This window comes from Carassius carassius, chromosome 12, assembly GCF_963082965.1.
Source record: "Carassius carassius chromosome 12, fCarCar2.1, whole genome shotgun sequence".
Classification (NCBI taxonomy): domain Eukaryota; kingdom Metazoa; phylum Chordata; class Actinopteri; order Cypriniformes; family Cyprinidae; genus Carassius; species Carassius carassius.
In genome coordinates, this window is record NC_081766.1 from 18,076,721 (window position 1) to 18,104,388 (window position 27,668).

Consider the following 27,668-nt stretch of genomic DNA (forward strand, 5'->3'; position numbering starts at 1 on the left):
ATCTATCTATCTATCGTGAATAATCAGTCGGATGAGGCTGAAGTGGAGAAGTTTTGCACCCCTCCCGTGGAGATGCTCACAGCTGAACTCCAGCGGCAGCCTCAGTAACACACGTCCCCTTGGAGACTAGAGCAACACGTGATGCGTCTACTTATCACGTTCACTGAGCAGCGCTCAGGAACACGCTTTGAGAGAAAAAGTGACTTTTCTGACCCTCAATCGTCGGTAGTGTCGATGGCCATCACTCCTTTAGGGAGCTAACACAGTTGGCGATGTAAAGTATCCAGTTGGCGAACTTTGCACATCCTCAAATACGCCATTTTGATCGCTCTCCGGAACAAGTTTGCAGTTTTTTTTTCTCGAAGTCCATCATCTCTTTTCACCATCACCATGTCTCAGCGCAATCAGCCCAACCCCGACAAAGTCGAGCGTAAGTACAGCACTTTTCTACACGTTGTTGTTGTTGTTGTTTACGTTCACCATCCTGCCGATCGCAAACTTTGGTGGATGGATACTTTGTTGTAAGTTTTTAAACTTGCAAAGGCCGAAGATGTTGAGATGATGTTCGATGTTTTTTTTCCTCGCCCGGGGTTTGTGCTTCCTCGTTTCATTCTCGCATCCAAAGGTTTAACGCCTGACTACAGGAATTCATCGCGTCTATCCAGCGCACATGTATTCATACCTGAGTTAACTTTACCTCTTTAATTAACCATACATTCAGTGCCACTGATATGGCGTTATTTCCCATTTGAACAAATTAAGTTTAGCTCATATATTGTCATCAAAAGTTAGTATTTTATAGTGAACCGAAGCATCCACATCTGAACTTTGATCGAGGCTAACGCGTGGGGGGTTGGACACGCTTCCCTTTATATTTTGACCTTGTCGGGACATGTTGCATTTACGTTTTATTTGTGCTTTCTACAATTTTTTTTCACTATCGATAAGTTATTATTGCTCACCAAATCACCATTCTTTCGTTAGTCGCACTTTGCAAACTTAATGTTTGGGAATGTCAGAAGTTTTAAAGGAGGAAGTTCGCTGTCGTCGTGACATCGTTGGGTTGGGTTTGCTGCATGAGATGAACCGAATAGACATACAAGAAAAGTAGGCTTTTATATTTGAACTGAGCAGCCACATCGACTATACAGTTGAAACCATCTTAATTTGGGACGACTAATGACTCGGATGCATCGTTGTTTCGATAGGGATTCGCCCTCCTCCCATCATCCTCTGTTCGTTCTCGCGTCTCTTTGGAGAATCAGAATGTGCAGAGATCCGGATGAGGAGTTCACATTCCGTTACCAAATTCAACACTGGGCTCCAGGAGGCCTGCAGTGGCAGCATCATTCACTCGCTCCGTCCTTGCAATCTGCTGACTTTTAACTACATCATGGTTGTTTTGTAAAGTAACTTATATTCCATGCATGCACTAAAAAAATGCAAAGGGCCAGTATCCTTAAAGGGACAACTTTGTACCTAATCTTCCCTTTAAAGTTGTAAATTACTATCTTAGAGAAGTAATATGTATCCTTTAGGTACTTTGAACATTAAATAAAGGTAAATAACGGACTTTTTTTTTCTTTAGTTGTTAATCTAAGGATATTGCTGAGATATTACACTGTGGTTTTATGGTGATCTACTGTATGTAAGCTAAGGTGTAGTATAATGTACAAGCAGGGGTCCCGGAAGGTACACCAGGGGGTCCGAATACACTACAGTCTATATAAAATATTGCATTCCTAGCAAATTATCTAATAAGCAGTGTACGATGTAATATATGTTTTTATATTAGAAGTTCCTGGGTGTGGAAATGTGGAAAACTTCTGATTTAGAGGTTTTATGTTTGGAATTAATTTTGCCCATCACCATAATATAGTTTTGAGAAACTTTGCTGATCAGACGTAAGTCGCTATCCTTTGTGCAGTCTCAAAGTAAACCTTTGTAAATGTATTCTGAACCAATGTGTGAATGTTGCTTCATCACCTTTAGCAAATGTTTTACTTTTTTTGTTTCTGTGTCGCTTTATATAAGCAAAAACTTGTGCATGTTTTTGCCTTTAACAATATCAATATAATATTGTAAGATTTTGTTTTTAATCATCATCTTCAGTTTTCCCCAAGCAGAGAGGCAAGGTTAAAAAACAAATACTCCTTTTCTAATTTTTCTAATAGCTGCTCCCCTCACAATGCAGGCTGATGTAGGGTGGAGATGTGTTTGTTCAGACGCGTAAAGCAAGAAGACCATTGAAAATTCAAAGGCATGTCCTAGTGAACAAGCAACCAGTGGTCTGTCTGGGCTGTAATCTCTTCTGTCCTCAGCAGGGAGTCGCCAGAGTTGAATAGAGAAAACCCATTGTGAGCATCAGAGCTGCCGTGCTAATAGTGATAGAAAAGGGCCATCAGCTTTTACTCCACTTTCTATTCAATCACTCTGAAGTATATAAAAAGTCTCAACAGCCCTATTGAGTGGATGAATTTGTTTTTTGCTTTTGTTTCGGTCTCTTTGAATATTGAGACGCGGCCTTGGAAATGTTTTAATTGACTGTCTTGATTAGCCTTGATTAATATATATTCATTAAAATCAACTCTTGAGGGTTCCCTAGTAAACATCCTTTGACAAACATGCCCAGCTGTGATTGTTTACACCGTGTAAAGACAGAGGGACCGGTCTGTTGAAGTCCCAGACTGGATGGAGAAACTGATTGGTCACTTCACCGAGCCTTTTGCTTCTAGTGATGGGTGTTCTGTTCACTCATCCAGGGGTAGAGATGGGCGTCCTGTTTCGCTCTGGAGCTATTTTTAACCTGTCTATTTTAGATAAGATTATGTTCCCTCTCCCTCGTAGGGAATGGGAAGCCTGGTTCGGCCCTGGGGTGTTGGGTGAGACGCTGTACCTGCAGGGCTTAAGAAAGTTAGTTTGCAAATGGATGCCAACTATTTGCATGTTTCATTCGTATTTAGGAGACGGTCTTTAAAACGGCTTCATTTATGACCAAATCAAAAAAGTATTGACCTCTTTTAAAGAAATTTTTCACCCAAAAAAGTTCGGAGATGATTTACTCATCCTCAGGTTGGTCCAAAACCTGTATGATTTGTATTTTGTACAAAAAAAAAAAAAGATCATTTGATAAATATCTCAGTGTTGTTTTGTTTTTCATAAAATGGAAGTCAGTAGGATCCATTATTGTTTTGGACCCTGTTCACTTTCATGGTGTAGATAAAAATAGAACTAAAGAAAGTCATACAGGTTTGGAAAAATGTAACCTTTGTTTTAACATTTTTCATATGTATTTTTGCATTGAAATGTAGAAAATACAAATGAATTTGACCTGCAGCATGGCTGTCAAACATGTTAGTTTTTTGGCCTTTCATAGTAAAAAGTTTGGGCGTCTTTTTACTACTTTTTGAATTATAAAGTGCAGTAAAGAAAAGCGGAGTCCTTTGTGAAAATGCTTTGGTGTCAGTGAGACATGGATGACAGGAAATAGAGCGGCCTGTGTGGATGGAGGAAGTTCGAAAAAGATAAATCAAAAGGTAGCATATCCTAACCCTGTTAGTTTGAGTATTAAGTCATGTGATAGTAAATCAAACAGGTCACAATAGTCAAACTGAGATGTTTTACCACAATCATAAATAGTTTAACTTGCTAGCACTCCGTTTTGAAGGATCGTGTGCTTTGCTTTCACTTTTTTACGTTTGTCTGTGAGAGGAAAAGACTGATCACATATGGCTTTGCAGGCCTCCTTTGCCTCCCCCTGCTTCTTCCCCCGTCCCTTCTCTCCCACCCTGCCTCTGTTGCTGACTAAACAGTTTTGTCCGCTGGCAGTTGCCCACAGTCCGTGAAGTTTTGATAGCTTCTAGAGAGAGAGCACTGCACAGGGAGGCGGAGATGCTGAAGAAACGCTCTTGTTAAAATTTAGTAGTGAAGGAGTGAGAGCAAAATGGGAAGATGGCAGGTTGAGTCACATTGCGGAACCTGTTCGTCTTGTACTAGAATTCTTTGTAGGCTGTAGGCTTCCCAGTTTCGTGTTCAAGCACTGAACAAACAATTGAAAGATATGAAAATATGCCTGTGGCTAATTCATCTGTATCACGTACAGGGGTTGCTAAAAGTCAAATTTCCAGAAAAATCAAAGAGAAATTTGACTTGGTTCTGACGTGGCATGAGCAGTCAGTGGTGATATAACTCAAAGCACACTCATTCACCAGCACATCCATCTCATTAGTGAGCACTTCATGGCACATTATCACAAGATCATCCCGTATCATCTGATGTCATGTTCAGTGGAGCTTTCATAATCTCTTAGTACCTATAGAAGTTGTTTTTCAACAGGACTGTTAAAAAACTAACACATGTTGTGAAGTCATGCTAGCTGAACGATGCTATTAGTTAACTGTTTCCGTTCGACGAGATTAAGGTGATTCAGGCAGTTCTCTTGCAGCCTCTCCCAAAACGCCCTGAAGCAGCGTAGACAATGAAGCAAAAATGGCGCCCTTTCAGGAGGAGAAACCCGGCCGCTCCCGTCTCTTCTAGCTCTTAGAAAATAAGGCACACAGTGTGTTTGCAGTGAATGTGTCCGTCCACCATCCTGGCTCTCGCCAACGTCTGATAATACACCCTTGCTATTGCAAATGTTAAGTGTTCAGTACTTTAAACAAAATGATGTTAAAAGCAGATTTCCCACACTCACAATTAGCAGCTTACGTAACATTTGCAAGCAAATAGTACGCACATACACAACAGTTTCTAAGTATGTGTGCCCCAGCAAGAAAAAAGTTTTAGTAAAACCATTTCATAAAACTGATCCATTTCTAAAGGATTGCCGGGCTTGACTTTATCAGTTGAACCCTAAAGTAATTGTATTGTAAGTTGTATTTTGAGAGTTTATTACTATTTATATGAACTAATCACCGCTTGCAAAAACTTGTCGGGGAGGAGAGGATTCCTGACAGAACAGGACAGAGAAAACAAAACATGGAAACGAGGCAAAGGTCACTCCTGGTTCTTTTGAAGCCCAGTTCATCTCAGGGTTCGAGTAAATATTAACCTGCTTATCACAGAGTATGGGACGTGTTCTTTTACCATACTAGAATCAGACAAAGAACTTTAAGAGGCAAAATCAACACTAATGAGTAGGTATTTAATTAGTCTGATTGTCAGTCTTAATGACGGTGACATAAAAATTCAGTTTTGTGGCTTATATTCCATGTCTGTTAGCTTTGAAGTGATTTACAGCATGCAATTCGCAATATATGCAATACTTTTCAAATATGCATATGAAAAATGTGCAGTCTTTCTTGGAAAATGGAAGAAAAATATTTAAGACTCCACCTGCACTTACACAGATGTTTATCCATGTTTATCAGATGCTCTCTAGAATGAAAATCCACCAATGTTACCACCTATAGTAAATTGTGCTTATTGTCAGTATTACAGTGAGCTGTGTATTAAAACCATAATTTCAACTATATAATATAGTAATGTCCTTTATCTCTAATTTGGACAGCTTGCTCCACAGTGCCCTCCATCGCTCCATTCTCAGTATTTCAGGTAAATGTTCTCTGATTGTTTAATTGTTCGTTTAAGATGATGGAGTTTACATATGTGCTCTTTTTGTTTAGAATATTTAAAAATATTTACCTGGTAAACTAAAAAGCTAATTCAATCCAATCAGAGAGCCTCCCCCATCCCCAGCCAATCACAGCATTTGTGTCTTTACTATTTATTCTGTTTACATGTTTGCTGTGTAAATGCAGCTCTTAAAACTTGCCGTTTTGTGAGCAGCCGTGCCGCTTGTTTTAAGCATCATTTTCTTTCATTTGGGCTACTAACAATGCGAGTATGCCACACACCGCAGTCAAACAGCTATGATTGAGATAATCATTATATAGGACAGACTAAAAACCAAATAAAGTAAATAGATGCTTTACCTTTGGCCAACCATTTCCAGCTGCGCAGAGCTCTGTGTTATCTGCATTTACACAGCCAGCATGTAACGTACAATTAGGAGTTTAGAAACAAACCCTAAAAAGGGTTGGCCTTAAACACAAATATAATTTTGTATCCTCCTCATGATTATGAATTGAACAAATATATCCTCAAAACTAATTTTGCTCCCCAGTTTTTTTGTCTTGTTTTTCAGTACAAATGCCTATACATTCTTAAATCGAAAGTAGCTAAATGATTTAAGATATAAAAAGTTAAGTGAGAAAAACAAAATCTGTCAGTGGGATAAGAAAAATAATCTTAATTCAAAGGGGGAAAAAAGTTAGTTTTTCTTAACCCATTACCATACAGTATATTTTCTCTCTTAATTTTGATACATTTCCCAGGACCTTTAATATTATGTAATTTGCTTCTAAAGTAAATATTTTAGATTTAAGAATTGTATTTATTTATTTTTCTGCAATGTAGGGTGAATCAGTTTGAAGGAACACATGTAAAACGCTAAAATGACTGAAGAACCATGCTGCCAATTTATTTATTTTTTTCTATGTGTCTAGATGGTTTCTGGTCCCAGATCAGTGTGGGGGACCACGGTGAGAGAGGGATTACTTTGTGAGGGTTTTACTAACATTTAGGGGCTTCCAAGCCCTTCTAACCAGATTCTCTGCACACAATATCTATTTGTTTAAACATGATAACGCTGTAAAACTGTGCATTTTTCTTTTAGTAACATTAGTTAATCTTAACGGCTAATGTTGGATGGAAACCATCTTTTGCACTGCAAAGGTCCCCTGTACATTACAGCCTCACAGTAACAGTCTGTCCACTGGCACCAAAGCCGCTCCAACACAAAGTCTCACTTATTTTAGTGAAAGCTGTTGTGTATGAATGAGCACTGTGGATTATTTTCGCAAAGGCGGTTTGCTTTTCTCCTCTCTAGCTTTTGACATGCGCCATGTGGTTGACAGACAACCTCCGGCTGTTTCCAGCAGTTACTCTCTCAAATAAGCTTTGCCGTGTCCCCTGACTGCTCCAACCAGATTGGCCGTATTAAACGACAGGGCCCTCGAGGAGGTGTGTGGCTTCGGGGTGGGACTCTGTGGAGTCAGTGAATGGCGGTTTCTATGGTGACCGGCGGTCAGTGATTAGGTTTGGCCGTAAGAAGCTAGCTGTATGCTTCCTTCTCAAAGAGATGAAAAACCCATGTGTAGTTTATAATTAAGCCCTATCGGTGACTTATTTTATGCAGAAGTAGTCTGCGTGCATGCATGCATGCCCGAGTTCAGATGCACAAGAGTGGGCGTGCTGAATAGACAAAGTCTGTGTCTGATGATAAGGACTCAATTTGAGGTGGGTGGAGAAGGACAGAGGGCCGGTCGGGGTGGATATAACAGTAGAAGCAAAGGGAGCTGGCGGGAGGCTGCAAGTTCTGCAGCGGAGACAGTGAGCATAAACATGCGTAACACTGCCAAATACACTTTCTGACCTACTTCAGCTCACTGGGAATACACTGTATTGTCTGGCCCGAGACAGTGGCTGTCTGTGAGGCCTCAAACCTTAAATCCTTCACCAAACGGTTCATTCCGCTGCAGAAGAGTGGCCCTTAAAGATGGCTTTGGAGAAAAGACGGTGAGATGGAGAGAGATCAGGAGGGGGTTGTGAAATAATGACCAGAATTGTATGCTTGGGTAAATCTGCACTGGGGTTGGTTTTAAATAGCCTGGAATGCACAGTGCTGGAAATGGGTGGCAGTTCAGCGAGCTCAGCCTGCTTTACTGCAGCACAAGTCGGATCACTGCACAACAGCTGTATGGGACAGAGGAGGTTAGGGACTCCTCACAGTGCATGCACTGCTACAGTGTGTTCCAGTAGCACAGACTAAAAGAGAATCTGTATCTGCTGAAGTATTCGCCACAAACCACCTCTTGATATTTCAGCCAAAGAAATGTTGTGTATTGTTAGCATCATTTTTTTACTAAAGCCAAATATTTCAGTTGCTGAAATTTCATTGCATCTACTTGACACAGTGCATCACTTGATCCACAATATACCAGTACAGAATTATGTTTGTGTATCAGTATTGGTGATTTAATTATTCATGCTTATTTTTACTATTTTTACATTTTACACTTTCTTTGCCACCATCTGATGCTCACATAAAATTAATGTTTAAAAACAGTTATAATTTACTAACATGAATAAATGAAATCTATAGCAAATCTTAAAATGAATATCTACTTTTCATATTGTATATTATAATTTTGTGATGCCCTAATAAACTTTACTATTTTTTTTACTATTGTTAATTACTATTGTTAATTAAAATTATATATATATATATATATATATATATATATAATTTTTTTATTAATATTTATTTATTTTAAAAAAACTATTTCATCTAGTTGTCAAGGCAACATTTCTCATTTTTATGTAGTTTAAGTTGAAGTACTAAAATAACTAAAGATAATTAAACTATATAGTCGTACTTAAAAAACAAAATACAAAAAAAAAAACTAAAGCTACACAAACAACTTAATGACTAATACTTTAAAATAAAAAACGAAAATGTAAAAATAATGTTTTAAGGCCTGTTTTCTAGGAGTATATGCACGCCAGTTGCTTGTTCATCACACTCTGTGAGCATCCTTCAGCCAAACACAAATAAAGCACATCTTTGGATCTTCTTGACTCCTCTCAGCAGTTCTTCCTCCTTGTGTGATGTCTTGGGCTTTTGCTTCTGGCTCGATTTGCTTGAAACAAAATGGTTGCTGTATGCAATAGAAGCCAAAGTTCATATCAGGGCCACCTGTTTGGAGTGACAGCTGAGTGCTGCTTTGCCAAGGGCCTCATACGCTCCCCCCCCCCCATTAACCCCTTGTGTTCATTCCAATCAAGCACATTTCTTGATTTGTCGCGGTCTCTCACTATTCCCTCACCTGCTGGAAAATCCAGCTGAAACCAGTGATAGCTGTGTTTTGGAACATGATCGCTGGTCCAAGCTGGTCTCAATCAGGTGCTCAACAGCTGGTTCTCCAGTTTGGACCAGCTACACACCAGATACCACAGATACTTGATATGAAGAAGAATTTGCAGTACGTGTCTTAATAGTGCGTGTAACATTTTACAGTGCCTTTATAGACCCAGTAATTTAATATCTATCATATTGAACCCTGTTCGGTTCCATAATTTTTTTTTTCTTTTTTTTTTGCACGTGAATAAGATTGCAGAGCACTAAAGGACACACTCAAATCAACGCAGGACCTTTAAAAAAAGAATATGTGGAGTAAATGCAGCAAAAGTAGTTTGTGATGAAAATGAGATGGAGTTTGTAAGGAGGGAGGAGGAGGAGAAGCACCCAAAGAGAGAGAGAGACGGGAGGAGAGAGCTGAGCAGTAGAACCAGTTTAACTAGAAACCTTCTCTGGGTGTCTCCTCTCATCAGGAATCCTCCTCCCGTTTCTTGGAGTGTTGTAGCCCCCCATTCCCAGCGAGACCCTTCTATCCTGACACCTCCCCCACTCAGCACACACACACACACACACACACACACACTGAAACCGATACAGGAACAGTGCGGAGTGTAGAGCCAGCAGAACGCGATAGCCCCATGAGCAAACACCTGCCCACAATCCAACACTTGCCTGTGCCTGTCACACTGGGATGCAAGAGCTTTGACACACTCTTGCCTCAGACACACACTCTTTCTTTTCTTTTTCCAGTTTCACTGTCGTTTCTGCCCTCTGAAGAGCATTACACTCGCAAAGTGCGCAGAAGTCTTTCTATTTCCTGTCTTGCTTATATTCATATTTATTAATCTGTATACATTTCAAAAGTGTTCCCTGGGAACTAAAACCATTAACTTGAGTTGTTTTTATGGACTAAAATAGCATATACACTTCCGTTTAAAATTTTTATTCAGTAAGTTTTTCATGTGTTTTTTTAAAGAAGTCTCTTGCTCAACAAGTCTGCTTTTACATGTACATTTTAGTCATTTAGCAGAAGCTTTTATCCAAAGCGACTTTTTACACACACACAAAAAAATGCAGCGAATCAATAAAAGTGTGAAATATAATTACAATTTGATTATTCAATGAATAATTATATATATTGTCAAATGTAATTTATTACTGTGATATCAAAGCTACATTTTCAGCATCATTACTACAGTCTTCAGTGTCACATGATCCTTTAGAAATCCTATTAATATGCTGATTTGGCACCTAAGAAACATTTCTTATTATTATCAATGTTGAAGTTATGATGCTTAACGTCTATGTAGAAACCGTAATTATTATTCATTTATTTCCCTAAAATTCATTGATGAAAAGAAAAAGTTCAAACCAACAACATTTAGTTGAAATCTTTTATAACATTCATGTTGAATAAAAGTATTAATGAAAAAAAAAGTCTTTAAATATTTTTTGTCTTGTCAAAACATTGTTACATTATTAATATCTTGCAGTTAATTGTTTTCTCATCATATGTTCGTCTACCGTATGTTTAAATTAAATTATTCTAGTTATCATAATGTTTGTCGCATTATATTTCAAAAATTACATGATCACAACAATTTACAATTTACATGATCACAAAACCAAAACTTTACTATGAGGAGACTTCGGAGCGAAAGGAAAAAAACGCAGGTCTCAAATTTGTATAGCAGCATGAGCTCCAGCATTCAAGATCACATTAGCTTCTTTGTTATAGAAAAATGTCCACCACTGTGTAAATGTGCACTCTATCCCACATCACATGAAAGACTGTCAGACACACACGTTTTTCCTGACTGGATAATTTGGTATAAGCCTGTTTTGCACATCCTAAGCACCATAAATCTCCATAACGTCATCCGCCACTCCATCCTGTCTCTATCCCGTCATCCTCACGCTCTTCTGTCTCCTTTTGTTCCTGGGTCTTTAAATGCCAGCTCTTGTGGTATGCTATTGTTAAAGCAGTAGTAATGCTCCAGATGCCTGTAGCACTGGCTCCTGCTCCAACCAGAAAGGAAACTTGGCAGTGTGTGGGACTTTGTGTTATGTGATGGTGGCCCGTTTCAGTTTACCAGCCGAACAAGAGGCCTGGGGCTGGATCTCTCCTGTTACCTTTACACTAAAGAGAGCACATCTGAAATGATGTCTCTCTTTCTCATGCAGCCTTTTCAGGTCGCTGTCTCTTCCTGGACCTCACCTCATGGAAAAACACGCTCTGAATCCACCATCCGCTCCTAGCCTGAAGGATTTCTCACTTTAAACACCTCATATTCATTTTCATGCTTACTCAGTGACTTGGCTCCCTTTAACGCTCGTGTTAATGTGTGCTTTTTTTAAACACAACACTCGCTTTGTTTATATGGCTTTCTTGTGGTATGACACTTGCTTTGTGTGGTAATTGAGTGTTTTGCTTTCTTTCAGTATGAGCGGAGGTCGCTGTCCCTCATCCTGCGCCTGTGACCCTGTGGCTCCATGACCCGGTGACGCGTTTAGCCCTTACCTTAAAATGGGTAAATATGCAAAAGTCACCTGACACTACTGACTCTTCTGTACGTGTGTGTGTGTGAGGTTGCAGCCTAGGTGTTGGGTTCAGATGTCAGGCCTATATTAGATCTCTTAATCCATATGCCATTAAAAATGTTTCAATTTTTTTCAGCAAAGTCCAGTTAAATGGTTAACTCTAAATTATCCTACAATATACGGTAAAAAACTGTAAATGATTTAACATTGCATGATATGTAATTTTAAAATACTGTCAAATTGATAGTTTTTCAAGTAAAAACAAAGGCTACACTATCAGCCTGTAATGTTTAATTGAACAGATTCTGGCAAAATACCAAAGACTACTGTTAAGGGGTTGGGGTCTATTGGTAAAGAAAAAATAACAACAGAAAAGCACCTTAAGACTTTCCTCCCAAAAATCAGATAGCTGCTGTTATTTTACCAGTACATCTGTGTGGATAGTCAGGAGGTGTTGCTCAGCCTCCAATAGGATATTTGTTGACCCAAATATATGCTGTCATCATTTACTCCCCTTCATATCATTAAAAGCCTGAATGACTTTCTTTCTTCTGCGGAACACAGAAGCACTTGTGCGGACAAAAAGACATTTAAAAAAATATATATATTCTTTTATGCTTCAAAGAATAAAGAAAATCATGTATCATGCATGTTGTTATAGAGCATCAGCGCAATTAATATGATTATTTGCTGATTTTCCTAAATGAGTCCGATAGAAAGAGAGGGATGGATTGGGTGGAGAAGAGTGGTTGAGTGAGTGAGATGGAGGATGGTCTGTAAGATGGAGGATGATCAGGGAAGAACAGGAGGAAGCAAAGGAGAAGAATGCCTCAGCATTCCCTAGAACTTCCCAGCCACCACACCAAACAGGAAATGCACTAGTTCCCTGCTTTCTCTCCGGTGGAACAGGGAGGGAGGGGCGAGGGGCGGGAGTGGGGGGGTGGTCAGACTTTCCATTCCTCTGTGTACTTATGAACCAAAGGAGGAACAAAACAATCAAGAACACTCTGAATGAAATCACAAATCTACTCTGAGCATTCATGCAGTATAGGGGTATTCCTCGGGAACATTTTGAGAACATTTATTACTGTGTTCCAAAACCTAGTGGGGCAATCCCAGAATTCATTGCAATGATTCATTTAAAAAGTATGGTGGAAGTGAGAGAAATTAGTTATTTTTCATCCAACACAGGGGTTTTCTGTCGATGCTGCTTTAAGAAGGCCATTGTCTATATAGGCAAATCACTAATTATTTGAGCAGAGCTAATATTTTCTTCAGAGTTTCCATGGATGAGCCTGTATGCCTCTTTTTCTGATTCCTGATGTCCTGTTGTTTCAGCTTGAAGTGTGAGTGTGTTAAAGAGAGTGATGGTCCGGGGCAGATGGACTCATCATTATCCAGTGTTATCTGTTCCCAGTAGGAGGGAAGGTCTATATAATCGCCACACTCCCATAAACTAAGACACTTTTATAGCCTGTAGATGTAACAGGCCATGTGCTTGCCTGGACATTGTCTTTCAGGGCATCAGCACTCCTTTATTTTATTTATCCTTTTTGTTCTTCACATGTATAATGTTTTTTTGAGTTATTACCATTTACATTACTGTTATTATTGCTCATGTTTACTTTGCATAGCTTTAACATAATAAAAAAAAAAATCTGAAGTACCATCTAAGAATGAGAATATGATGAGTCCTGGAAATGGGCTTGTTTGACTTGGGCCAGAATGCAACCACCCAGATCACCCTAGCAACCGCATAGCAACATGCTAACGAAACTCAAAAGGATTGAGTGGCCTCATAGCAACACCTTGGCAACCGTTCACAACATGAAAACATGGCAGCAGCATGTTTTGGTTTACTTGTACACTACTTTCCAAAGGTGTGGGGTTCGTAAGTGTTTTTGTTTGTTGTTTCGTTGCTGACCAAGAAAACTAATATTTTTATTCAGCAGGGACCCATTAAATGAATCAAAAGTAACAGTAAAAACATTTGTTATGTTACCAAGAAATTCTGTTTCTCATAAATAAATGAAATTTCTATTCATAAAACAATTCTGATTGAAAAATGCATCAGTTTCCACAAAGATATTAATCAGCACATCTGTTTTAAACTTTGATAATCATAAGAAATGTTTTTGAGAAGCAGATCGGCATATTAGAATGATTTCTGAAGGATTATGTGACACTGACGACTGGAGTAATGATGCTGGAAAATTTAGCTTTGCATCACAGGAATATATTATATATATATAATATATATATATTATATTATATTAAATAATATATTATATTTATAATATATTTAAATAGAAAACAGTTTAAGTTGTAATAATATTTTACAATATTAATGTGTTAAACGTACTTTTGATCAAAAACAGTGTGCTCAAATGCCAAAAACATTTGAAAAAATCTTTATTGCAAATTGCTTTTGAATTATACTTTTTGTATTCTGTATTTATCTCCTGCAATTGATTTAATTTTCTGTCCCTCATATACCAAATATCTTTCCATTATATTAATCCTATGAACCATATGATGATATGTTTATAGTGAGGCCCATCTGTCATTATTAGCTAATGAATTACCCTCTTTAAACCTCTCAATTAGTCCAAAGATGCTTGGCTGATAACAGCTCATTAATCTGAGATAATCTCTGGGTCTTTGCTGTATTGCTATTTTAGCTTGCAACACTTAACATGCAGCATCTGTGATGCTGATAACTATATTGAGGCTAGTACACACTCTAAATGATCCATTTATCCTTCTTATTCTTTTTTTAAAATACTCAATGCAATAAGTTTTTTTCTTTTCTAATAAATGAATGCATAAATTCAGCAAGCAAGCATTTAAATGATTTCTCAGTGTTTTTTTTTTTTTTTACACAAATATGCACGTCATTGGCTTTTTCGGTATCAGACCTGCCACTCGTAGTGATATGCAGCAACAAGTTGACCAGATGTCATTGACCGTTGGTGATGCAATTTGGAGGCGTTCAGAGCTTTATGCAAATGAGAAGCAACATCATAGAGATTTCACTGATCTATTTGATTTGTGGTCAGAATTTGAAGTCATTCTCAAATGACTCGTACACTAATTATTGTTCATTTTTATTTTGATATAGCAGTGCTAACTAGCAACCTGGTGACCTCCAGTGTAAGATGTAAAAGGTGCATTCCACTGCAGAATATGTGCATCTCTTTTCCACAAAGCTGAATCCTTATGGAAACGGAGGATAATCCGACTCCTCCAGCACTTTTCCAACCAGTGTTAGTATATGAGCAGAGTTTGGGAGGGGGATTTCCTACCCTTCCCCCTCCAGCGGAGGTGATCACATCCTGCTACGGCACACACAAACTGCAGCAGGGCCGCATGGTTAGAGCAAGAGAGAGTACAGCAGACAAGCGTCTACCCTCCACTGCTCTCACAGCCACTTCCTGCTTTGCCGCTCAACCCAACCCCCCTACTGTTCCTCTCTTCACAGCAGAAAGACTTCCAAGTTTCTCCTGTGAGAACATGCACCCAGTCTCTTGACTCTGTTTTCCAGTCTTCTCTCTGCACTTTTCTCACATTTCACTCTTCTCTTAGTGTTTCCTCCATCTCTGCCTCCCCTCCTTTGCTCTCACATATGTGTCGTTCATCTTTCTCTCCCTGCACCACCCCCTTCACTGGGATGGGCCTCTCTCGCTGTAGTATCACTCTCCCACAGCTGCCTCAAACAGTCCACAGCCAGTGCTTTTCCTATCTTCACTTTTAGACAGCACAATACATAGAGCTCAGTTCAAATTGAGATGTTTTTGGGAAGAATGTAACTTGTTTTAATACAATATGTACACTACCATTCAAAATTTTGGGGTCACTAAGATTAATAGATTTTTAAAAAGTTTTTAATCAAATAAATCCTGCCTTCAGACTCCTTTCAAAATCATTAGAAAAATCCTACCGACCCCAAACTTTTGAACGGTAGTGTACATAGTACATATAAAAATGGCACATGCAAATCGCATCCAAACCTCAACAGTCTTTTTAGTCAGCCATTAAAAGAGACTTATTTTCATCATGCATTTAAAAATGAAAATTAACTTTAATATTGGGGGCTTTTGCAGTTCTAACACAGTCCTTTTTTATGTTCATAATCTAGAATTGGTAGATTGTTTCTTTTTTTAACTTTGATTTGTCCATTTGAATGCATGAAAACAGTTAAGAAGCATGTGCTAAAAGAGGAAGTTGACCCTTGATAAAGTTGCTTTAAAAAAAAAAAAAAAAAATACTACAGCTCCTGCTGAGATTAACTGTAACCATTTAGGCAACGACAAGATGATTTCCACATGGCTTTCTTTGCAGATGAGAAAAGTAATTAATTAATGTGTGTATCTTCTAAAACTGATGTCATATTGAGTAACGGATATTCTCTGTTCTTAGAAATGGAAAGTGCCTCCCCTGAGAAGAATGTCAGCAGTGCTGTTGGTGCTACTGATGTGAATGAACAGTCTCATTTGTCAGAAGAGGCTGTAAACAATCAGTCTTCCACACATACACCAGAACCTCTCGAAGGTAAGCTGCCACAGCGGCTCTATGAGACCCAGTTCTTCCATAAGTAAAGATTCTGTCATTATTAACTCTCTTTCATTTGATTTATAGAAGCAGACTATGATGGAACGGACAAACCAGAAGATGAAGATGAAGGTGGAGTTGGAACAGAAGAGGAGCTGTCCTCCATCAACTCCATGATGAGCACTGTGATGAATGTGGGCCAGATCAATGGAGTCGATTCTAAGCCCACTAAAATATCTCCCAGAAATACCGCCAAATCGCCTTCTGTCAATCGTACTGGGAGAAGAAATCAGGTATAGCAACAGTTAGTATTTGGTAAATCATTCATGAGTGAAAGCTGGCGTTATTGCTGTAATTCTATTGCACATCTCATTCCAGTAATGTCAGCTGCAGTAAGTACAGCTGTAGTAGGATGCAGAGGTGGAGTAGTCAGTGAAGTCCCTTGAAAGCTAGTTAGTCACTTGGCAGCCATATTGGCGTCTCATCGATTTGAATTGGGAAAGACCAAGACTGTGTCCAAAATCACATACTCTCTGATTATGTAGTTCTTTTGAATAAATAATTACTTCATGACGAAAAAAAGTATGTTCTAATATAGCATGTATGTGTGTAGTAAGACTGGACGTACTACATCTGGCATGTTGTCAGTGGCAGTTTTGTCACTTCACTGACATTTACAGATCCTCTCTGTGGCCTCATGGGATCAAAGTATATATTAGATGTGCACTTCAGAATCTCAGCAGAAATAATAGGACATCCAGGTACTTCTTGCCTACTGTTTTATAAATACTGTGAATTCAGACATGCTACCCTTTCATATGTTGTTTTTTGCCTAATAAATAGTAGGGAAGTATGCAATTTCAGATACAGCCCAAATCACTCCAAGATTAGGTTTTCAAATTAGCAAAACATAGCAACTCTTGCTTCTCTGGCTTTTTTAGGGATGCTCCAAAATGAATATTTTTCAGGCTGGTCCAGCTAATGCGCATGCACGTTCTAGAGTAAACAAACACATGATTGGCTATAATAAGGTGACGCTTTCATTTTTATACACGCCATATATAGTCTTATGCTTGAACTTATTTTTCTTCCAACTCTCTCATACTGTCTCTGGTGGTCAGTCAGATTGGCAGTTACATAAGCTCAGTTAAATGAGTGGCAACAAATGGTCTTTGCGCTTTCTCAATCCCCCCTTTGTGAGAGCCGATGCTTGTCTTATGCCTTCAATTAAAGTGTGGGATTTGACTGAAACACTTCTCTGTGGAGAAAACAGGTGTTTGAGTCCCCCAGCCCCCTCCGGGATCCCGCCCTACAGCCCTAACTGCATTTCTATACGCTGAGAGTGACACTGCGCCGCTGCTCGACTGCAGAAGGTCTTACCCACTGAATTAGTGATGCTCTTCCTCAGCCAGTGCTGCTGTTGTCTGGAGAAACAGATGGAGAGGCCACTTGTTACTCCATGTGCCGCGAGCCCACAACCGCTCCTGCTGCTCTAACACATACTATCTTCATCGGGCAGGGCACATCCTGCATCTGTTTTACCTATTGTGTTTATCTCGCACTGGGGTTTTGGAGTCATGGGGAGCCACATGTGTTGAGGAGCCATATTTTTGTGTTTTCAGGATCTGTAACTCTCATTAGGTGCAATAGTTAAACATATGAATTAGTTTAGTTGCTATTAATTTTTACAGCGCTCTGTACAGGCGACAACTTGGGTATGATTGTACTGTTAATGCCTGTTGAAATCTAGTCAAATGTATATAAAATGATTTAATGGTTTCATACTAAACTATGTAATTTAGTACATTGTAACTAAAATGTGTCTTGTCTTTGTGTCTTCTACAGGAAGTCAAAGACGAACGCTCAAGCTTCATTTGCCCCTTGTGTAACAAAAACTGCATGACACAGCACCAGCTCACCATGCATATCAGACAGGTGCACACTCTCTCTTACACAAACATACCAGAGCATCCCTATATGTACACCTGTTACTAAACCAAAACCATTTGCCTTAAAATCATCAGATCAGAATTGTACTGAAACTGAAGATGTATTATACTCATTTCTTTATATATGAGTATATTGCTCTTTTCTTCCTCCAGCATAACACAGATAGTGGGGGCACTGACCACTCCTGCAGTATCTGTGGGAAGGCTTTGAGCTCGGCCAGCTCTCTGGACCGCCACATGCTGGTTCACAGTGGAGAGAGGCCTTACAAGTGTGTGAGATGTGGTCAGACTTTCACTACCAATGGGAACATGCACAGGTAAATACTCAGACAAGGTTTTTAAAACTGTAGATGTTTAACTTCTATGTAAGTGTAGGCTAGCCTTTTTCACTGGCTCGCAATAGAGTATCCCATTTCCTGTTTAGCTGCATGATTATTTTCATTAATATATCCCTAAAATGAAGCTGAATTTAAGAAAACGATTTTGACCTATCCCTCAGTTTTCATCTGTTTTAAATCAAAAATATTGGTTACAGAAACACCTTCAACGGAAATAAGTTTAAAAGACAAAATGTGAAGCTTTTATTTTTGTTAGTAAACATTAATGAATTATAATAAATTTGATAATGTTTATAATTCATTTTGAAGTGGAGGCACTTTTATACTCTATTTAAATAGTGCTTTTCTGGTATTTTGATCATTGTGTTGATGAAACGCGAATAATTAATTAAATTATACAAATGTACCATTTTAATAAAACACTATAAAAAAAGATGAAATATTTAGTTTGCATGCTTCTCATGTGATTATTAACTGACCTCAGAGAACCTTTAACATACAAATGCAAATGTTAAATTATTGAAATATTAACTTTAAAATCTTAAGGTGATGCATCGAGTAAATATCTCAGGTCAGATGGGAATCCCTGATGCAGGGAAATTTTTTTTTATATATCCAAGCATTATATTAATACCATTTTTAGGTTTCAACTGTGTTAAACTGTGTGACCTAAAGAGATAATTGTAACAAAACGTTGCTGTATGCAAAGGTCGCAGGCTGCATTAATAGAAGTAGCTGTAGGTTTGTGGAGGAGGTACAGAGAGAGGGTGGGAGGGATGAAGGAATGTCTGCATGTGATGTGAGAGGCCTGATTCCTCAAGGATGGCTTATATTGATGGCTGGTGGCTTCCTTCTTTTTTCCATGTCACTTAAATTTAGAAAGATTGTTCTGTGTCCATGCTTTCTTTTCATGTGTCTTTGTGGTCGAGGGTTTGATGTGTGATTCTTTTTGTTTGTGTTGATAGGATGTGCATAGAGGGCTTCCTTGTGCAGTTGAGACATGCAGGCATTCCAGATGGGGGTGGAAGAAGTTTGTGTGTGTGAGTGAGTTAGGGAGGGAGAAAAGGCAGGGGGCAGGGAGAGGGGTGCTGAACATATTTTTTGGATGGCACATTATGAGTAATTTTTAACCTTATCCTGTCATATATTACATAACTCAACAAAAACAACTTTGCTTGGCATAATGTTAAGTCATGCAGTTTTTCCCACACTGCCCTCTGGCAATATAGATGAAAAACTGCAGAAGGAAACATTTACTCAATGCAAACACAAAACCACAATATGATTAAGTGGCATGTGACAAGAAATCGCAAGAACTGGAATTATGGTTGCGTGATAACATAATTATGCTGATACTGGTTTAGTCTGTACGTTATCAAGGGTTTTTTTTTTTTTTTTTGCTGTGGCCAAAGACATAAGATGGAACAGGATTCAGGCTGTCAGGGTTGGGTCCACATGTGGGTGAACATCACTCTTTCTCTCTGCTATGAATAACTTTGACTGCAGAATGTAAAACAAGATTCTTACCACTAGGTCTGCTGACATTTATCCTCCCTTTACGGTTCCATACACTCAGTGCACGACCATTAACTCTACACACCACAATGCAAACAAATTAATTAGAAAATGTGCACACCATATACAGATGCTCAACCATTTTCAATGAAACACAGCTGCACATAAGCATCAGGGGCCTTGTATCTGGTTGAACCTGAAAGGTGGGTTTGTTTCTGTGAAAGTGTAGGAGGGTGAGGGGTGCACACGTTCCAGCATGTCATAATGCGACTCCCAGCACATTGCTTCCATACATTACCTCTGACCTCTGCTGGCCATATTATTGCATTTTCCCCCACCTAGGCGGTCCCTCTGCATTTTGCATTAATTATTAAAGTATTCCAGTGGTCCCAGTGTAATCCCATCAAGATGAAAACAGACAACGTTTTACATGGATGAGGTTAAAGACTTAAATGAACACTGATTGTTGTAACAGTTATTTACTGGGTTATGATTAAAACAGTATATTGGTATATTGATATATATTGATCTATACAATATGGTTGCAATAAGGAAAATTGGACTCTGGATTTAACATTACTATAATGTGAATTGAACTTAATTAAGATTAAATGTCCTAAACATTATGTCAGAATGCAAAGTTTCTTATGGGTAATCTGTAGTATTCTTAATTCATCCATTTATTTATTTTTATTAGTGCTGTCAATCAATTAAAAAAAAAACTAATTGATCGCACACTTTCTTTCTAAAATTAATCGTGATTAATCGCATTTGAAGCATTTGAAACATTTGAAGTTTTTAAAAATACTTTTATATTACAATCAGTTCACATTCAATCTTCAAATTAATTAATGTATAAACCATTTCAATATTTGTTTAATGGCATCTTTTTTATGACTTAGGGTGAGAATAACTGATACCAGTACTACTGAAATTGTTTTTTTCCCATAATATTTAACCATAGAGTATACCAATTACATTTTTATGTTTATTAGACTTTAAAAAAACTTCCTATTTAAGTGAACTTAATCTTGAATCAGGTGTGTTAGATGAGTGTTTTGAAAACCACTGCATTCCAGAGATATGTTCTTTAATATTACTCATATATAACAAATATTTTCATATATGCTCCATTTTAAGGCAGCTTTAATTGCCTTTTTGGTAACTTCATGACTACATAACTACAACAATGCATGCTCGTAGTTTCATTTGTGCTTGTAATATAAAATGATACAGGACACAGCGCACTGCTACATTTGAGTGAGCAATTGAAGAGCACTTGCTAAGAGCACAGTATAACAGCTGACAGCAAGACAGGAAATTTTATTTTTACTCTCATCTGACCACAGTTCACTGTTGTTCTAATGAAGCTTCTTGTCACCTTTACCTTTTCTGCACTCGTTTGACTCACGCCTGGCACTGAGGTGAAGTTTGTGTGCGCGTTATATACAGTATATAATATTTTTAAATAAAATTAAACTGAAAAGAGCATCACTAATTTATTTTCTCAAACACCTCAAATGCAGTTTACAATACAGTAATCGCAAATTAAGTCAGTAAGGAGCGCCTATTGATGTTGCATAATAAAGCATTTTAATTTCTCTTGTTAATTATTGTTTTGTTAATAAACAGAACATGGTCTGAAATTACTTGTTATGTATTTCTGCAGGCACATGAAAATTCATGAAAAAGATGCAAACAGTATTCCTACATCCTGTTCTTCCCAACTAATCAACCGTCGACGACCCTCTAAGAGGAAGTCTTATGTAGAGGATGAAGTGGAGCAGGCTGAGGAGCCACCAGTTAAAAAGGTTTTTCAGTGAAAACAAGTTTAAATGACTTTTGGAATTTATTGTGCCTGTACTTCTGAAGTTATATGCCAACAAAGTGTCTTTTCTTTAGACAATGTTGATAAAAAAGTCTGGAGAGGATGATTCTGTTCAAAGTGAAGAAGAGATCCTTCACTGTCCCATCTGCTTTAAGACATTCAACTGTAAATATGATCTGGAAACACACATGGACACACATCCTGACACTACACTCAGGTAGGCTCAGGACATTGTATTATTGTATGTATTATATATACGGTTTCTGACCGTTTCTTCTAATCCTAGGTGTAGCATTTGTTGCATTACCTTTCGCACACACCGTGGTCTTCTGCGTCATAACACTGCCATTCATAAGCAGCTTCCCACTGACCCCTCCGGACGACCCTTTATTCAGAATAACCCCTCTATCCCTCTGGGGTTTGGTGACCTGGCTTTCATTGACTTCAGCTGTCAAAAATTTCCCCACATTGCACAGGTAAAGACAATACATAAGAATGTCATTATTTATTTTATGGATGATGGCAGAAAATAATTTGTTTTATTTATTCAGGTCTGGTGTGAGACTAATTTGCGCAGATGCTGTAGCAAGTTCCACAAATTTGTGTGTGAGGACTGCAACAAGGCCTTCCCTATTCAGCAGTCTCTGGATCTTCACAAATCTTCTCACAAAAGTAGCACAGACCCCTGCACTGAACCTCAGGAACATAACGCAGATGGTGTTATGGATGCACCCAAAGTTAACTCCAATTCCACGGATTCCAAGGAGGTCAATGAACTGGTATCACATGTTGATAATACCAGTTCAGATGGGAAAAATGGTTTTATGGAGTGCCTGGGTCTCCAACACTCCTCCTTGCTCAAGCCAGAGAAATCAGAAGAGCAAATTCAACAGGAAATTTTAGACAGCATTCGCTTCATTCATATTGAGACACCTTCAACAAATCTACCTCAAGAAAGTAGCAGCAATCTCGGCGTCTCAATTTTGGAACCCGTCTCACTTCAAGCCGTGAACAATAATGCCGCCCTCGGCGTCCTGTCTCTACAGCCGCTCCATGGTGTCGTCAGTGGTGGTATGTTTGTCCCAATAAGTGGTCAAGCTGCAGTGGAGCTGGCAGACATTGAACAAATCCTTAAGCTTGCAGCCTCTGTGCCACCTCAGCGGTCTTTGTCCTTGCTTGCCAAAGGTCTGGGCAGTCCTCTACAGGTGGACCCCAAACAGATTGCTTCTCTGAAGCAAAAGCCCTTAATCACTCCTCGATCCAGCATGGGTGCCTCCACACCCCCTCCGCCCGTCATGAATGCCCAACAGGCCTCATCGGGCAACATCAGTCCTAGCCTTCCACCCCAAATAGATCAACAAGTGAGAACTGCCAGACAGTCATCAGCCTCCTCTTCGTCCTCAACCTCGTCCTCTCCTACCAACTGGGAGACTACTCAAATGGGGCCAGATGTCATAGGAAACACGATTATCTCATATGAAACTGGAAAGCAAGAGGAGTTTGATGGCAAAGAGAAGGAATCTAGAATTTTGTGCAAGAAGACAGTTAATACTGAGTTCCCTTGTCGGTTCTGCAAAGAAGTTTTTTCCTTCTTGGGTGGCCTACAGGCTCATATGCGTCACCATCTGGGAGCTTCACCGTACCAATGCACCATTTGTAGCTATGCCGCTCCTGACAAAGCGACGCTGATTCGACATCTCAGAACACATAGCGGTGAGCGGCCATACGTCTGCCGCCTCTGTCACTACCCTTTCACTGTGAAGGCCAACTGTGAGCGTCATTTGCGCAAGAAACATATGAAGAACACACGCAAAGACATAGAGAAAAACATTGAATATGTAACCACCTCCTCTAGTGTAAGTGGTGTAATTGGAGGCAGTACACTAGACCTCCTTGATCCAGCCGGTGCCGGTAACGCATCTTGTCGATTTTGTGGGCAGGACCTTAAGAATTACAGAGCACTTCAGATTCACCTGCGAACGCACAATGGATGTCAGCGGAAGCCATTTGAGTGTAAGCAATGTGGGGTGGCGTTTCTCGCTAAAAGGAACTGTATTCACCATTTGCTGAAGCACCATCCAGATGTTCCAGAAAGAGAAATTGAAGAACACATCAAAAGTCTTGTACCGGTTGGAGGAGAGGCCACCACTCAAGCCAACCCTCCAACCTCAAATGGGCTGGTTAACGGCACCATTCCTCAGAATGTAGGTTCTTTCTCTGGACCTATTGAGGACCAGGACCAGCCTTTAGATTTCTCTAGCAAATCTCAAAAAATGATTGCCTCAAATGTTAAACTTGAAGGAACAGCATCTCCTCTGTTTAATGACTGCTCTATGGAGCCCATTGATCTCTCAATACCTAAGGATCCTGAGAAGAAGAGAATGGTGAAAGAACTGCCTCAGAGCATGTTCCTGAATCATCAAGATATCAAGAAAGAACAGACCCAGGAAAAGACCCCTGGTCTTCTTGCTGCTCTCCCAGTCTCCATTTCAAGCCTGGCCTCTGCTCTGCCCGGTGACCTTACTAAGCCTTTTACTCGCTTGAAGCCATTGCTACCCAAACCATCTTCGGTGTCCAGTACTGAAATGGCACCACTGGCCTCCATTGCTCAGATAATCTCATCTGTCTCAGCTACTCCAGTGCTGATCGAAACAGGAATAGATGGCAAAAACAGCATTAGCACAATGGATTTTAATACACTAAGTGAGAAGAAGGGTCCCTTAGGCACCACCAAACTGGATTCCATTCAAAATGGCTCTTCTGATAATTCAAAAAAGAGAGGCAAAAAGAGACCATTTCAGGAGGAGATCTGTGATCCAAGAACACCAGCAGGCTGTGGCATCGACCTGGAGTCAAGTGGCGAGTTTCCCAGTGTGGAGAAAATGCTAGCTACCACTGACTCAAATAAATTCAGCCCCTACTTACAACCCAGTCAGATGGAGCCAATGAAGGACGAGAAAGAGAAGCAGACTGTCAATGAGGATGCAAAAGAGGGACGAGAGGATAAGCCAAAGAAACCTTCACAGAACAAAGGAAAAAAGAATGCTTATTCGAATTCAGTGCAGAAAATGACCTGCCCATACTGCCCACGTCTGTTCCCTTGGGCCAGCTCACTGCAAAGGCATATGTTAACACACACAGGTGAGACACTGTTTACAGTTCATAAATTATGCTGTAAAGCACTTTGTTTACTCTGTCCTACAATACAGTGAGCTACATACCATTCTTAGGAAAGTGGAGGTTACAGAATGTGTTAAAAGTTTTACACAATTTAATTTGTCAGCCTTTTAGCTGGAATTGTTCTTCAACCATTTCAGACTCTATATAAATCTTAGAAAATCCTCACAGTAAGGCAGAAAGAGTTGTGGTAAGCTTTGAAATTCATTCATTGTCTGTTTCCTTTTAGTCAGCAAGAATGCACTGAATTTATTAACAGTGACAGTACAAAAAAATGTAATGCAACAAAAAAGTTTTTTTTTTTAATAAATGCTTTTTTTTTTTACTTTATTTATCAAAGAATCCTAAAAAATGTATTATGGTTTGCACAAAAATATGAAGCAGCACAAATGTTTTCAAAATTTGAAAATAAATGTTTCTTGAGCACCAAATCAGCATATTAATATGATTTCTGATGGATCATGTGACAGTGAAGACTGGAGTAATGATGCTGAAAATTCAGCTTAGCCATCACAGGAATAAAATACATTTAAAAACATATACAACTCAAAAACGGTTATTTAAAGTTCATAGTATTATTTTTTTTACTGTTAGTTTTTTTTTAATCGAGTGGATTCAGCGATTACGAGAGATTACGTATATATTAACTTTTTTTGATCCAATGTATTTGAGTCAATAATGTTTTGTTTCTCTCTTCAGGGTGTTACAGTTTTGTGCATTGATTTCACAGGTCAGAAGCCATACCCTTGTCCTCAGTGTGAGTCATTCTTCTCCACCAAGTCAAACTGTGAGCGCCACCTGCTCCGCAAACATGGAATGTCTAATCGGACTCTTCAAAACAGTGGATCTCGACCCAAACCTAAGACTGACGAAGGATCCCAAGGAAGCACAGGCACTATTGGTCAGTACCATTATCTTATATATTATTTTGTAGCACTAATGGTCTCGCATATACTGTTATGAATTAAGATCAGTTAACATTTTTATCCAAATGCTTTGATTAACAAGCTTTTCTTGTCTTGGCAGAGAGTGTATCTGACACTGAACCTCCTGTAGCCAGAGACATCGTGGATCTGAGCTCTGTCAACCCCAAACAAGAGGAGGGAGCTTCATCTCCGGAACAAGCACCAGAACAAACAGGACAATCAGCCACTGAACAAACAGACAGCAGCTCAGACTCAAACCAAGCACGGCCAGCTGAGGGAAGCCCCGAGACAGTAGAAAATAACGATGATGACTCCCAAAGCAATAACAGTCTTGATATGAACCTCGCCAAGACTCTTGTAGACTTCAAGCTTTCTGGAGTGGAGCAGCACCAGCCTAAATCAACCACTGAACCGGTTTCTCCACCAGATGAGTTCCCCCACACCTGTGCGACCTGCAAGAAGACCTTTCGCCATGCAGCCACTCTCAACCGGCACCAGAAAACTCACATTCAGGAGGTCCAGCCAGAGGATGGAGGCAAAAAGGGAAGATGCCAACCTGCTCCTCAAAACCCAGTCACAGCTCCCAGAAAGGAGATGGAGCAGGACGCAAAGTTAGATGATGAAGAAAAGGACGAGAACAGCAGCTGTGTGGAAAGTGGTGCCGATGAGGATGAGAAGGAGAGGGAGGAGATGAGTGATGATGAAGAAGAGGCTGCATTCTCAGAGCTCAGGGCTTTGGAAGAGGAGGGCGACCCGACGGGAGGCAAAACCGACAAAAGGAAGAAGATCTGTGCTGTGTGCAGCAAACGTTTCTGGAGCCTGCAAGACCTGACCAGACACATGCGCTCACATACTGGTAAAATCAGGAGCCTTTTACTGTTGTTATTTACTATCCATAATCCATAATTTATCAAATATACCTTCCAATAAAAACAAATATGAAGTTGATGCATCTAAAATGAACCTTTTTGTTGTAGGTGAGCGACCTTATAAGTGCCAAACCTGTCATCGCACCTTCACCCTGAAGCACAGTCTGGTGAGGCATCAACGCGTCCACCAGAAACCCACGGACGAGGCAGAAATGAATGAAGAAATGGATGGAGGAAAAGAAATTCTGGAGGGAAAAGAGGTCAGGTGTTCATCTGAAAGTCAAAGTGAAGCAACAGCTCCAATGCAAAGTGAGAATGAATGTGAAACAGCAGGAGCATCCCAAAAAGAAGAGAGTGAAGGACACATGGAGGACATTCAGGAGCAGCAGCACCCTGAAGATACATCCGTGGAGATGGAATCTGCTGAAGAACCTGACAAAGAGCCTCAGTCAGATGGGGCTGAACAGGAGGAACATCAAACGCTAGCTGCCTCAGTAGAGGCCCAATGAGGCTGTGACCCAGAACATGCAAAAATCAGTGTCCATAGCTGTAATGCAGCTCAGGAAGTGATGGAGACACCTGATCAGAGAAGAGAAAATTCACTGTGTTGATTTTGTGCCATAGCTTATCAAACTTCCGCAGACACCAGGAGTTACAAAGCCTGGCTTTTGCCGATATGTGTCTTATACAGTACGCATGACAGTGATGCAGACTGGAGAACAGTTTCTGAAGCACAGCGAATCTTCTCTTGATGCCTTAATGCTTTTTTTCTAAAGATCTGGATCAACACATAATTGGACAATAGCAATTTTAATCCTATTTATATGATTTTTAATGAATCATATAAAGCCTTTATATAAATAAATTAGAAGCATTTGTATGATGAACAGAAGATTTATATATCAGCATTAAATTGTATTATTCTTAAGTCAGTTTCTGTATGTTTTTAGTATCTGTTTGGAGTTGTTTGGTTTCTTTTTCTTTTTTTTTTTGTCTTATGGAATTGAAGAGCTGAAGTGCCTAAATCATTTTCATTATCAAGATTGGCTGAATA

At 39.3% G+C, this 27,668-nt stretch overlaps 1 protein-coding gene across 2 annotated transcripts; it reads left to right on the forward strand.

Annotated features, from left to right (window-relative positions):
• LOC132154993 (ras-responsive element-binding protein 1-like) lies at positions 1 to 27,668 on the forward strand. 2 transcript variants are annotated; one of them, XM_059563751.1, is made up of 13 exons: positions 1 to 430; positions 11,363 to 11,451; positions 15,881 to 16,012; positions 16,100 to 16,305; positions 17,858 to 17,947; positions 18,115 to 18,278; positions 21,484 to 21,625; positions 21,717 to 21,859; positions 21,929 to 22,118; positions 22,194 to 24,783; positions 25,550 to 25,720; positions 25,846 to 26,601; positions 26,723 to 27,668. In XM_059563751.1, exons 2-13 carry the CDS (start codon positions 11,448 to 11,450, stop codon positions 27,121 to 27,123), a joined length of 4,989 nt encoding a protein of 1,662 aa, XP_059419734.1. In that variant the 5' UTR covers positions 1 to 430; positions 11,363 to 11,447; the 3' UTR covers positions 27,124 to 27,668. The 2 variants fall into 2 exon arrangements, with proteins under 2 accessions (XP_059419734.1, XP_059419735.1); XM_059563752.1 differs by lacking the exons at positions 1 to 430; positions 11,363 to 11,451 and adding an exon at positions 14,695 to 14,966.

What these genes read in the sequence shown, in the direction of transcription:
- LOC132154993 (XM_059563751.1), top strand. An exon ending in TCACCATGCATATCAGACAG is followed by an intron (nt 17,948 to 18,114) that starts GTGCACACTCTC and finishes TTCTTCCTCCAG; the next exon opens with CATAACACAGATAGTGGGGG. An exon ending in AATTTCCCCACATTGCACAG is followed by an intron (nt 22,119 to 22,193) that starts GTAAAGACAATA and finishes TTATTTATTCAG; the next exon opens with GTCTGGTGTGAGACTAATTT.